The sequence below is a fragment of the Camponotus floridanus genome, unplaced genomic scaffold, assembly GCF_003227725.1.
Source record: "Camponotus floridanus strain SB8 unplaced genomic scaffold, Cflo_v7.5 scaffold68, whole genome shotgun sequence".
NCBI classification, from domain to species: Eukaryota; Metazoa; Arthropoda; class Insecta; order Hymenoptera; family Formicidae; genus Camponotus; species Camponotus floridanus.
The window spans coordinates 938158-952305 of NW_020229836.1; the positions used below are offsets into that span (position 1 = coordinate 938158).

General features: G+C 30.8%; 2 protein-coding genes across 2 annotated transcripts; both read left to right on the plus strand.

Annotated features, from left to right (window-relative positions):
- The first annotated feature begins 3683 nt into the window (after positions 1-3683).
- LOC105258573 (putative phospholipase B-like lamina ancestor) lies at positions 3684-10527 on the plus strand. The gene is made up of 7 exons (XM_011269912.3): positions 3684-3862; positions 6824-7085; positions 7215-7364; positions 8016-8262; positions 8531-8787; positions 9133-9379; positions 9569-10527. The coding sequence occupies exons 2-7, from the start codon at positions 6970-6972 to the stop codon at positions 10187-10189; spliced, it is 1638 nt and encodes a 545-aa protein (XP_011268214.1). The 5' UTR covers positions 3684-3862; positions 6824-6969; the 3' UTR covers positions 10190-10527.
- Positions 10528-12287: 1760 nt separating this feature from the next.
- LOC112639483 (formin-like protein 20) lies at positions 12288-13783 on the plus strand. The gene is made up of 2 exons (XM_025413540.1): positions 12288-12311; positions 12383-13783. The coding sequence occupies exons 1-2, from the start codon at positions 12288-12290 to the stop codon at positions 13781-13783; spliced, it is 1425 nt and encodes a 474-aa protein (XP_025269325.1).
- Positions 13784-14148: the final 365 nt, after the last annotated feature.

The window sequence follows — 14148 nt, forward strand, 5'->3', positions numbered from 1 at the left end:
AGGGAATCCGCGCTTGCGAGTTGATGCGAAATGCGCATGCTCCTGGAGATTCAAATCACACACCCTCTTCCACTAATTTAGAAAAATCCTTGAGGGGTTTTTCTTGTATAAATTGTTCGGAAAATAATAGTATAGTTTCAATAATAATATAGTTTAATTTAAATTTAATTTTAATCTTGTTCTTTACGTGATAAAAGTTGCGTAGAAATAAGTTCGTGTCATGTTATAATGTTATGAAATACCACACAGTATAATTAAATAATTAAAAGATAGAATAGAATAAAATTTTTGATATTTTAAGTCAATTACAGTAATTTAAAATCAATTTTTTAACATATTCTATAATATATATATATATATATATATATATATATATATATATATATATAATTATTCCATATTATATATAATTTAATATAATCCACTATATTTCTGTTTTTTCGTCATACAAATTTATCGACAAAAAATTCGTATTAAACAGAATATAATCTTATTCGAAATTAATTAAAAGGAGATAAACAATTTCCGATAACCGATAAGTTTGCTGATGAAGAAGGAGGAATTAAATACAGGCAGATTGCCAATTTATAAAGTATGAAATGTTTTAAAATATATCAGATATTTTAAAATTTTCGATAGAGATCTTGGAATCTATGGAAAATTTTATAAAAATGTCCTCTAATCTTCAATGTATATAACTAAGAAAACTGCAAATATCCTGATTTATGATAAATACCCTGATTATTTATTTATGATAAATATTTATTATTTTTTGTCATTTAAGTTTGCTATATATACATATTAATTCTCATTCTACAAACTTTCTTTTCTTTGTTTTTAAAATTTTCGGATATGAAAGAAATATCGACTCCGAATCGATCGGAATAATCGCGATTGAAATTAAAATTAAGGTATTTCAGGGTGTTCTCTATCCATAGGGAGGAAAGGAGGACGTCTTAATAATCGAATATTTTTCTGAGGAATATATTGCATTCCATTTGTGGCGCGTGCTTCGCGACCGGACTACAATCAGGAAATTCCACAGAACGCTTATTGCGGTCGAACTCCTTACTGCGTATTATTAACGCGGGAAACAATTCTCGTGCAGAGAGATGAATTGCAAGAATGCCGTTTGCGAGACATGCGAAAATATTTTTCGTTCTAACTAAATATGCACTTATTTGCATAATAGCATAAGTAATAGATCAGCAAAACGTGCGAATTTTTACGTATTAAACAAAGTGTCATCGTTGAGTACGAAATATTCCACTTCGAGAGGTTTTTTTTTCAAACGTTTCATTTTACAAAAGTATTTCATGAGCAAGCAATAAAGTTTCCTTTGATAATTGTATGTTAAATATTGTCAAGATATGATTTTTTTTAGAAAATGCTACAGTTTCTAATAGAAGATAACGTTTACAACTATTCAAATTATAATGCTCTGCACTCGAGAAATGAGTGATTACTTAATAATTAAGAAATATATTAATTATGACAATTAGCATTATTGGCGAGATCTACATTTCTAACAGTTTGTGTATATCGTTGATAATAACTTCAACAAGATAGACAAGACGCCTGTGGCTGTCCTCGCGCACCGATTAAACCTTTAAATTGGAATCAATTAACTATGGTCCATAAAGTTGTGTCGCTCGCCATAAATAAGTTATCATCACACTGTAAAAAATAAATACACAACCAGACCGAAAGGATCTAATTTCTGAAATCAGAGACAGATGCAAAGTTTTTTGAATTTCAACTTTCACATACACATACATACACATATATACACTGTGTATATTAAATATGATAATGATAAGATAAGTTAAAAAGAGTCTTTATACAAAATCTATGAAGTCATCAATACGTATATAATCTTTTTTGTATAAAAATATTAAAATAAAATCATATGAAGATAAATGCTTTACAAAAATATTTTTTATATCAAAATATATGAAATTTGATTTTTGTCTCTCTCTCTTTCTCTCTTCTTTTATTATTAAAAATAAAACAATCAAATTATTCAAGAATGTGTTTATTTGTGTGTATCTGTTACTAATTCAATTCAACTTTTACCTTATATAGGTATTGATTCATCTCGATAGATATTTTGACTCAATTATATTAGTTATATTTTATAACTTAATAGATGTTTGTTGTCACTGTAGTTATTAATTTTACATTTTTTAAATTATTATCATATTAAATGCATATATATGTAGAATGATATATATATAATTGTATTAAATATGAGGTTACTGCATTTTAAATATGATAATAATTTAAAAAACGTAAAACTTAAAAAATATTTCTTAGAAAATTTTGCACAAATAATTTTTTTTTTTTTTGAGGAAGATAAAAACTAATTGAGAAACTTATTATATGCAACGATAATATGTAATATGTATGTATAGTATATATGTGTATAGTGTATAGTATATTATAGTATATTATAGTATTATAGTATTATAGTACACGGTAAAAAACATTTTGTATTTCTGTTAAAATTTTCTCGTGTAAAAACTTTTGTGTTAAATTTTTAACATACTCTTATGTTAATGTAACATATTACCATTGCGTTATTTTGACATTTCTGCGTTGAATTAATATTCACCGTTTCTAAGAGTTAAAACAACATAATTAATATGTAAATGCACGAATTTTTGATAAAATATCTTATATGTTAAAATGAACAGATAAGTTGTGTTATTTTTCTCTCTATAACAGTTTCCATATGTTAAATCGACATATCTCTTCTGTTATTTATCATAAATATGTAAGAATAACATTTTCTTTTAATTAAATTTAACATTATAAGTATGTTAATTTAACTTAAACTTTATTTCCAGATAAAGTTTAAGTATTACACTTTTGTGTTAATTTTTAAACATATTACTTGTGTTATTTAATTACATACTTGCCTTCTGTTAAATTAACATTAAAATTAGAGTGGATAAATTGGGACATGTGAAATATGTTAAATTTAACACAAAATTTTTTACTGTGTAGTATATTATTATACTATTTTTTACTACTTTCTTTTTCCATATTCTTTGAGAATTTGCAATTACTCTAGAATTGATTAAAATCTCGAAATTGACTAAAGTATCACAAATGATCAATTGTCAAAACTTGCATAATGCACGAACATAATGATTCCTTATTTGCAAATAATCTATTGCAAAATTTGCAATTAATTGGAAATTAACCTTTGCAAAAGAATTTAATAACTATGTTGCATATGTGTCTTTAAATTTTTAGTGGAAAAAATTCTATTTTTTGTATGAAAACGTTTAGAGATTATATAATACTGAAGTTGGACTATATTGCAATCCAATCCAAGTATTATAATGCTTTGTTTTAATTATCATTTGATTTAAAAAGAATTTAAAGAGTAAAATTTATATGAAATATGCTAATTTATATGAATTGTTCTAATCGCTGATTCTACAATATAAATATAAAACTTTACAATGTGTTAACTAGAGTTCTCCAAGACTTCTCATGTGACTCCTCTAAGTATATTCTGATATCTTTCTTGCAATTCCCTATACTTCAACTTCGTCGCTTGGGCTTCGAAGCCGGGACAATGACGCGGCGCGACGATCATGGTCGTAGTGGGGATTGTAAATGATGATGATGGCAGGGGTAAAGAGGAAAGGGAACGGCACGAAAATGCTGACGACCAGCTGGCGGCGAGTCAGTCGGTATAGACCAACGTTCACGCTTGGATTGGAGTATCGGAGCAACCAGTCCAGGAACATATACATATATGTATGAGGAATGTAATCTGTGTCCGATGACCCATTCATTACCTGTATACGACGCGCTGCAATTTACAAACTGCCAAATTTCATCCAGGGTGAGTGAATAATTCAATCATGAGAAAGCCACGTGCACGATCATCTGGAAAAGACTAGACCGGCCTAAGGGTCCGATTCCCGTGCAATAGACGCACGAAAGTGATCCTTACAAAATCAAAGATCGAAATAAGATATATTATTAATCTGATTTTATACAAGAGAGAGAGAGGGAATTTAAATCCTCAAACCAGTTTTGATAGATAACTATTTAATAACGGTAAAATTTTTTTATTATTTCTGCCGCTTTCAATAGTTTCCCGATGAAAAATGTACGTCTGATTGTGCTTGATTTCGAAAATTAATGAAATCCATTCTACAGATATGCAAATGAAAATTTTACATAAATTGAAAAAATATTCTTTCGATCCTCAGCATATTTATTTCTTAATGCGATAACTACAAGTTTTGTTTATAATGTTTTGCTGTTTTTTTCCGGGATATTGCGTATACTTTAGTATTTCCGTCAAAGATATTAAAATGCATAATGCACATTAGTGCAGTAATGCATAATATATCAGTATTCTTCACGTAATCTTTTTTTATGCATATAGCACGTACATATTTGCTTCATGTTGAAATAAAGGTCTTTGATGATTCATGGTCATAATCGCGAATTTTCCGTCGTTGGCAACGAAACTGGAAGAATTCCAATGATTGAATGATATTAAAAAAATATTAAAAATTTGATAAAAAAGAAAAGATTTTCGATTCTTAGCGTTTTCTTTTTTAAATTTGATTGTTATCTTACGGATCGTTATTCTCTTTTGTTTTAAATATTAAAAAAGCAATAGAACGAAGAAAAGAATAGAGTGATATTTGTCTCTTTTTAATATAAAAAATGAGAAAAAAGTTCAAGAGATAACTTCAAATAATATAAAACTATTTATAAGTCTTTTACAAGTGTTAACTTTGAATAGGACAAATACAATCTTGTTCTTATATCTACTTTTAATTATTTATTTCAATGCTAATAATGAACATGTCGTAATATTATTAGTTTTGATTAGTTAGCAACTAAAATAATCAATAACCTTTGAATTATGTAATATAAAATATAATATGACAATTAACAAATAAGTAATATAATATGACAATTAACAAATAAGTAATATAATAAAGATTAAATATATATAATAAATATTAATAAATATATTAATAAATATTAATAAATATTAAATATACATAATAAATATATATAATAATTAAAGATAGTGATAAATACATATCAATAATAAAAAAATTTATATATAAGAAAATGATTTTCTGCACTATGGCGGAAGAATTCAATTATTGAATAAGCTACAACAATAAACAAAATATACTTTTTTAACGAATCTCATATCAAAAATAAGTCACGAAACTTCCTGAACTTAAGACCATTTTTTCCGCGAAAACATAAATCACTTTTCTGTTATAATTTTCCAAATAATATATAACAACATTTTCCAAATATAACACATTGCAGAAAATTTTCCTCATGGCTGCGAATCAAATCGCAAAGCCAATGATTAAATATTGACTCTCTTATTTATACTTCGTGATAAGTTAATTGACACAACATACACATGTCGTGTGTCGCTGCCATTTGTAATAACTATTCAGTTGCTTAAAAATGTACAATGTGAAATTTACCGTGTGATATATGTAATGTTACTTGCAGAGAGAGATAAAACCATTGATTTTTATGTACCATTTTATGAATATCTGTCGATCTTTGTCAAAGCCATTAAAATCTGTCATAAGAAAACGATAAGCGTCACAAATGGCGCGCCCCAACTATTATTTGCAAAGTCTTTCGCAAGTCGCGAATTATGACACTTAGAGAGAAAATATGTTATCTCATTGGCGACAAAATATGTGTGCACAAATACTATTTTTATATCTCATTCCGAATATTCTCATTTTCGAATATTTGTCTGAAATTCTTTCAAGTTTTACACATTTTTTTTCAATTTGACAAATAGATTGAAAAACAAATTAAATTCATATGTATAATTAAATTTTTTATAATTCATTAATTTCTGAAAAATTCGTATAATTAAAGAAACAAAAAATAATTTAATCTTTATGAACATTTATATTTTACACTTCGTGTTAAACTCGCTTAATTGGTAGAAAAAAATCGCATGCAATTCTTATATAAAAGAAAATATTTATACCGTTTGTATATATATATATATATATATATATATATATATATATATATATATATATCATATTTCATTAGGAATCTCGGAAGCTTAACCTTCAATAAAGATAAACAATTACGTAATATATGTGTGTAAAGTTGATAAAATTAGTAAATGCATGATGATATTCTCCAGAAAAGTCTAATCACAAGTGATAACGAGCAGACGAAAATCTTAGCCTTCATTTTCGATTTGCAAGTGACTTCGATAACAATTTTCAATCTTCTAATAAATGATTTGTATTTATTTTATCGAACCTTTTTTTTCTATTTATATTTGCAAGACAAAAATTCAAATATTGAATCATATTAAATTTCATTTATATAAAATTTTTATATAAATTTTGCGAAACATTTATGTTATTATTATTTTTGAAAGTCTATGAAGGAAGGGGAGAAAATTTTATTTATTTTCTATAGAAAAATCTTGACTTTTGTCATTATTTTTTAAATAAATAAAGTAATACAAAAATTTTTATTATATCTCAAACCATTTTTCTTTCTGTCATGACAAAGCTAAGTTAGCTGATTGTTAAGTCAACAAAATAGGATACAACAATGTGCGAGATTGTGGGATATCGGAAATGGAAATTTAACGAACAGAAGAAAAATATTTAAGTATTCCATTTTTGAACATTTCTTTTGTAGATAAGAAACGGCACGTGGTTGACAAATTGTGTTGTAAAACTGTTTATCAATACACTACTGCTACAATAAAAAGTAATTTCAAGAAAATAGAATGTCCATAAATTTCCAATATATATTGTTACAGTCGCCGGAAAAGAAGCTGTAGGCGATCCTTGAGAAGAAGCACCATTGAAAACCTGCGGCAGATCAGGCGTCGGTAATCGATGGGTTGATAACGTTCTTTGTGCCATTCTCTTTTCGTTATCAGGGTGTGTAGCTTACCTATGAGCCATGCTGAAGGTGGTTGGAGCCTCGTGGTTGCAGACTCGCATCTCCACCTACATCCTCGTGGCCGTTGCTCTCATCGGCATCGGCGCGATCATCCTTGGCGAATTTGACTTTTTACAGTAAGTAAACACTGATTTAATGGTCAACAAATCTGAATAACAAATAATTGTTGAATATATGAAAAGAATAAACAAAATTTTGGCCAAAATTTTAATAAAATATTAATATATATAAATTTATTTTATTAGTGTTGAAAAAGATGGAATCTACTCGGCTACCGTATCATGGAATCACAAGGGAGGATGTCATATCGAATTTTGGGGTCAAGGCAACGACCTCGCCAATGTGAAACTGAATGTCGCCCGTGCGTATTATAAGACCAGCATCTTTGAATCTGGGTAGGTCAATGTTATTAAATAGAAAAAACTTAAAGTTCTCTTTTGAAGATATTTCCAGCGTCGTTAAAGTACATGGAACTCTAAAGAGGCTATCGATAAACACGTCTTTATAAAGTCGCAAATGTTACTTCGTAATTTATTTCTATGAAAATTAGATGAAGTGATGAGAGATAAAGTTTAAATAATCTTATATATTTTTGATTTTCAATATAAAATTTCGATCACATTGAAAAAATATATTGAACTTATTATATATATTGAAATTTAGCGCAAAATCGAACTCTTTATATTTACAATTAATAAATTATTCTGAATTTACTTGAAGAGAAACAATAATTTGTATTGATTTCATTAAATTGATATTTGTAAAATATATATCGCAATCCTAATAAATTCTAATTTTACGCGATTAAAATGAATGAATAGATTCTAATGATTGAGAAGCAAAAGTTTCACTTCCGTCATAATAATTTTATAATGCTATTTATAACTCTGCATATAATTAATCTTGTAAAAAAATATCTTTTAATGCGTAAATATCTCGGAAAATTCGTAGGACTCATATGTTCGCATATGTCAAATAAGAATATTCTACAGATATCGCGTTTAATATGAAGTAAACTAAACATGGCGAATCGCGATATATTCCAGATGGTCCATCATCGAAATAGAAACATCATCCAAATATCCGGATGACGTGCAAGCTTACGCGGCTGGTTTATTAGAGGGTAGTCTAACATGGCAATTGATCTATCATCATTGGTACAATACTGTCAACACCGTTTGCGAGAAATGGGCTGCGGAATGTTGGGAATTGATGAATTTCTTTCGCGAAAATACTGCCATTGTTCGCAAACGTGCCGAACACTTGGCAGCCACAGATCCATTTTGGCACATGGTAAGTTAAAAGAGATAATATTTGAAAATTTTTTTATATATTACAAGTATTTTCTACGATGTCAAACATGATTAGTAGATTAATTTTTCTTCATATTGAAGCTTTTGAGAAATTATATATTTATATATTTTTATTTTGTTTTTTTAAATAAAAAAGTCAGTTAATATAAAATTAATTAAAGCGAATATTCTTGACTATATAACATCGCGAAATAAAATATTTCAAATTTTTAAAAATTCGAAAGAATTTATGTGTCTTCCAATTACAGGTACGATTATTTTATATTCAATTGGACGGCTTAGAGGCTGGCTGGAAATACGCGGTTCGTCGTAGTCGGCAAACAGTAGAAATAAACACGGATCATTTCCTCTGGCTGGCAATAGCTGCAGATCTACCGGATCTCGAGCAAATGGTGAAGAATTTTAATTCTCAAAGTAACTGCATTAAAGGCATGATTTTCCTTAAAAGTCTACCTCGCGAAGGAATGGAGCCGTTGATAGCTATTGGACATAGCACTATTGCACCGTAAGTAATCCTTATTCATGATATATACAAAGAAATAAATCATTTTTAGAAATATTATCCTATAAAATAAACTATTTCGAAGATATATAAAAGAAGCATCTTAGAAATGTTACGTAAATAATTAACGTCTGCATTTAAATAGAATATAATGAAAATGTCTTGTATCATAAATGTCATAGAGATTACTTTTAGAGATTTATGCTAGAATTTAATAATAATTTTTAATCTACAACTTTTGTTCGCTACGAGGATACTCGAGTGTAAGTATGTTATCGTATAAAGATTAAATAAAAATATTGTTCGGTTATCGGACATATCGCAAGCCATTTCATGTTTTTTTTACAGATATGCTAAAATGCTGAGACTGCTAAAGAAGTACACTTTTGGTTATCACCTATTGCCAAAAACTTCCGACCAGGTACTTCTCCCGGTACCAGGCAGATCCGTTATAATGTCATCTTATCCTGGTGCTCTATCGTCCCATGACGAGTTTTATGTAATTCAAGGTCAGAATCATGAATTGATTGTTGCCGGAATTCCGTGGGTAAACGCTAACCGCAGTTTGTGGAATTTTACAAATGCAAAAGATCAGGTAGATAAAACTTGGCTTTGATTCTTATAGTTTTTTTACAGTTTATTCCAAAAATGTCGAAAGATATTTATACACAAGACAATAATTTATGATGAATTTATATAAAAAAATGATTTGTTTTTTCTGTTGACTTCTTTAAGCGGAATATGTTAAAAGTCAGAAGATTGTATTGATTTTCTAATTCAATAGGTGATGTCATCCGTGAGAGTAATGACGGCGAATCGTTTGAAGACTAACGGGCAACACTGGTTTGATAGCATATCGAAGCAAAATAATGTCAGTATAGAACGACAATGGGTCATTTTAGAACCGCGTTTTGGTACGATTTTGCTTATCAAGCCGGGAATCACTCGTAAGACGCAAATCAACAAACAATTTGCTGGCAGCTTTTGGATTACCGAAGAAATTCGTTTGTACAAAAACAATGAAACTAATAGAAATTCTTATGATACGGTAAAAAACGACCTGCTCGCGAAATTGCAAGCTAACGTCACTACAATGGAACAATTTATGAGATTAATGCGAGGATACAATCACGAGACATCTATCATCAAAAACGAGGAACAAGCGCAAATTTTGACTTACAGAGGAGATCTAGAGAAAGTAGCTCTACCATTTGGTGTGATTGATGCGAAGATTGTGCTGGCCGACATCAATGGTATAGAGACTTTTGAAGCCATTTCTGGACCGAGCACATTAGGCTCCAAGCAGCCGTTCCAATGGTCGAAGACTTTTCCCAACGTCTCGCATGTCGGCCAGCCCGATATCTTCAATTTTGATAGCGTTACTCCTCTGTGGGTTTGGCTTTGAATGATTTATTTTCAAAAGTAATATTTGATGAAATACTTTAACAATAGAATTTATCAGATGAAATCTGTAATTTGAACAAGTTTTGAAACAAATTCAATATGAAGTCTTTAATTTGGATAGCTTTTAAAAGGGGCAAATTTGATATAATTATTATAAAACAATGTCTATAATATTGGACAACAAAATACAACAAATATATCTGAAACACGTATAAATTAATACGTACGCATGTTATATGCGTATTTTAATTTTATAAAAAAAATAAAATTAGAAATAAACAGGAAAAACAATTAAGACAATGTTTACTTTCTTAAATCATCGATTCATCTATAATAATTTTAAACGAAAAATAATAATATTAATAATGATGAAAAAAGGGTTATATAACACTTTAAATGTTATAAAAAACAGAAAGATGACAAATAAAATACAAGCAAAATAAATTAACCTACTACAAATTCAAAGTAAATTAACTAATTAAAAGTTTAATATTTAAGTAAAAATTGCAGAGCTTGAAAATGAAAATAAATCGCGCGCATGAAATGATATTCAACAGTCAGTAATTAATGATCCATTAATTATGGAGAGATGAATCAATTTTTAATGTCTTTATTATATGACTTCGATTTTAAGCTTATAAAAACAGCTGGTTCATATGTTAGCCACCTGCCGTGTGAAATCTGTAACAAATAAAACAAAAAATGATATAATGAAGTATTTATTCCCAACCTATTTATTTATTTCCACTCTATTTTATTTGTTCATAAACAAAATGACAAATGTAAATATATTTCTATCCTTCTTGTTATTTCAAATAATCATAAAATATTTATTGTTAATGTAATATTTATTGTTTTAAAAAAATGTAAGAAAAATACCAAATGCACGTGTCGAAAAATACCAAATGCCTGTTGTCGAAAATTATTTATTACAAAAAAGTAATGCCATATTTTAAAAAAACAGTTATTCGTTTTATTACCATAAAATTTTTTTTTTACAAAATTATATTTTAGTTATTTTAATCTAAAAAATAGTTATTTTAATTAAATAACAATTTTATTTAATATTTAATTAATTAAATAATTAAATAACTAAATAACATGAATACCATTGCAAAATATTTGAATTGCAATTTTGTTATGAATATTCTTTCTTTTTTAATAACAAAAATTAGTTTTCCTAAACAATCGTTGAAAGATCTTTCATCATATCTATCATTCGTATATAATGTGCAAAGTACTAAGAGAGACTTTTAAATATATACTCACAAAAAATAATTGCAAAGAATAATTACAAATGATATGCGCAATGTGCGCATCTTATTACAATACTGCAATAATTCTGCTGCTTTTATTGCCGGGATAATTTTATTTTCGAAACAGTCTTTTCCCCTCATTATATAATCAGTGTATAATAACTTATTATTTATTTTCTCATCTTAAATAAAATATATTCTTGCAATAAATAATATTAATCATACATCGTAATGTTCTTTTTTTTTAAATAATGATATTTAAAGGGAAAAATATTAAGAAACGCAAAGAATATTTTATAATCAGTATTATTTTAACATATGGCATTTGTATAATAATGTGTGGTACTATTTATGTAGTACTATATATATATATATATATATATATATATATATATATATATATATATTTCTAAATTCATACACGAATTTGTCACGAATTGTACACTTATTTTCATAGAGAAAGGGAGAGTTTTATTCTATACATTCTACTCTATACATTCTACATTTGTATACAAAAATAAGTACATCTGGAAGAACGAAAAAATATTATTTCCGCATTCCATTATTATAATCTTCTTAATTAAATAGCAACTTTATTTCAACATATTTAAATCGGGAAAGATGTGTCTTGTAAGAAGAAAAAGAAATTTGACATCGTACTATTTAAAACCCACAATTTCGCGGTAAGTATAATACAAAGTTTAATAAGCTGTAACTAGCACTTGGGTTAGTGGAATACTATTAAACGAATTAAATGTCTTCGGGTAGGGCGCATAATAAATCAGACAATCCAAAACGTTTGTATAAAAGCGACTGTTTTATTGCATCGCTAGCACATGCGAAATGCTTATGCTGCCATCAAGATGGGTAAGTTTTAACATTGCTATTTCATCGCAATTTTCCATTCTGATATTACAATGTATTATTATAATTTTTAGGTAATATTTATTCTGTTGGTGATCAATTGCATCGATGCACGTTGGCCGCGTGTCGTTCGTCAAGCAGGGTATTCTTATCAACGACCCAGCGTGCCATTTTCATTACCAACAGGCAATCAACAATCTCAAATAGTATCTCAACCTAGTTATTCTTATCCACCTCCACCACCACCTCCACCACCACCACCACCACCACCACCACCTCCACCTCCTCCACCACCACCACCTCCACCTCCTCCACCACCACCTCCTCCTCCTCCGCTACCGCCGCCACCTCCTCCTCCACCACCGCCACCTCCACCAGCGTATATACCACCTCCGGCCCCGCCCCCGCCTCCACCGCCGCCACCACCTCCACCACCACCTCCACCTCCGCCACCGCCACCGCCTCCGCCACCGCCGCCGCCGCCACCACCAGCATATATACCGCCTCGGCCGCCACCGCCTCCTCCACCGCCCCCGCCTCCACCTCCGCCGCCGCCTCCTCCGCCGCCGCCACCACCTCCACCTACTTATTCTTATCCTAGTCCACCGCCACCTCCACCCCCGCCACCGCCGCCGCCACCACCTCCACCTACTTATTCTTATCCTAGTCCACCGCCACCTCCACCCCCGCCACCGCCACCACCACCTCCACCGCCTCCGCCACCGCCTCCGCCTCCGCCACCGCCGCCACCACCAGCATATATACCACCTCGGCCTCCGCCGCCACCGCCTCCTCCACCGCCCCCGCCCCCACCTCCGCCGCCTCCGCCACCTCCTCCGCCGCCGCCACCACCTCCACCTACTTATTCTTATCCTAGTCCACCGCCACCTCCACCCCCGCCACCGCCACCACCACCGCCACCGCCTCCGCCACCGCCTCCGCCTCCGCCACCGCCACCGCCGCCACCACCTCCGCCTCCGCCACCACCTCCGCCACCTCCGCCGCCTCCTACACGCCGGACATATCTACCCCCACCTAGACCTACACGCCCACCTGCTACATATTTACCACCTTCAGTATCAACACCTGGACCCACGTATTTACCGCCATACAATCAAGGAGCTGCTGTTGGATTGTCGGGTGCGTCAAATGTAGGCGCCTCTTTATTCCCTGCTAGTCAATTGGGTCATATTTCAAGTCTCTCAAGTGGTTTTCCCACTTTTCCGGCAATCGGCGTGGTGAAGTTGAGCGAGCCAGCCGGTGGCTCGAGTTTTGCAACTGCCTCGAGTTCAGCTAGTGCGTCCAGTGATGCGTTTGTGCAGCAAAGTCAATCCGTACCTGTTATATCTATTCCAGTTACACCAATTAAAAATCCATCTGCAGATTATCCTGCTTCCACATCAGGATCTTCAGTTACTTCGGGATATCCTTCGTCTACGCCTTCATTTCCGTCGCCTACAGCAGGATATCGTTAGCACCATTGATTAGCTGAATTTTCCGAAAATTATTTAAATTATTAGTTCTCATTTATTTATTAGATAAATTTCGACTAATTAACCTATTTCATATTAACGCAATTATATATTTTTTTTATTTACATATCAATATATATACACATATATACGTATTGCATTGATGTGAAATATTTTAATTAATACTAATATTAGATATAAAATATTTTAATTAATACTAATACTAGATAATTATAATGGAATTAGGTATAAAGAAAATCTTATGTAAAACAAAAACCAATTATATTTCAACATATTTTTACAATTGCCAATATTACGCAGTGATGCAATTTACTTTAATCACTATATAAATATATATATAAAAACGC

What these genes read in the sequence shown, in the direction of transcription:
- LOC105258573 (XM_011269912.3), top strand. Translation starts at nt 6,970, where the DNA reads ATGCTGAAGGTGGTTGGAGCCTCGTGGTTGCAGACTCGCATCTCCACC. An exon ending in GGCGAATTTGACTTTTTACA is followed by an intron (nt 7,086 to 7,214) that starts GTAAGTAAACAC and finishes TTATTTTATTAG; the next exon opens with TGTTGAAAAAGATGGAATCT. An exon ending in CAGATCCATTTTGGCACATG is followed by an intron (nt 8,263 to 8,530) that starts GTAAGTTAAAAG and finishes TTCCAATTACAG; the next exon opens with GTACGATTATTTTATATTCA.
- LOC112639483 (XM_025413540.1), top strand. Translation starts at nt 12,288, where the DNA reads ATGCTTATGCTGCCATCAAGATGG. An exon ending in TTATGCTGCCATCAAGATGG is followed by an intron (nt 12,312 to 12,382) that starts GTAAGTTTTAAC and finishes TATAATTTTTAG; the next exon opens with GTAATATTTATTCTGTTGGT.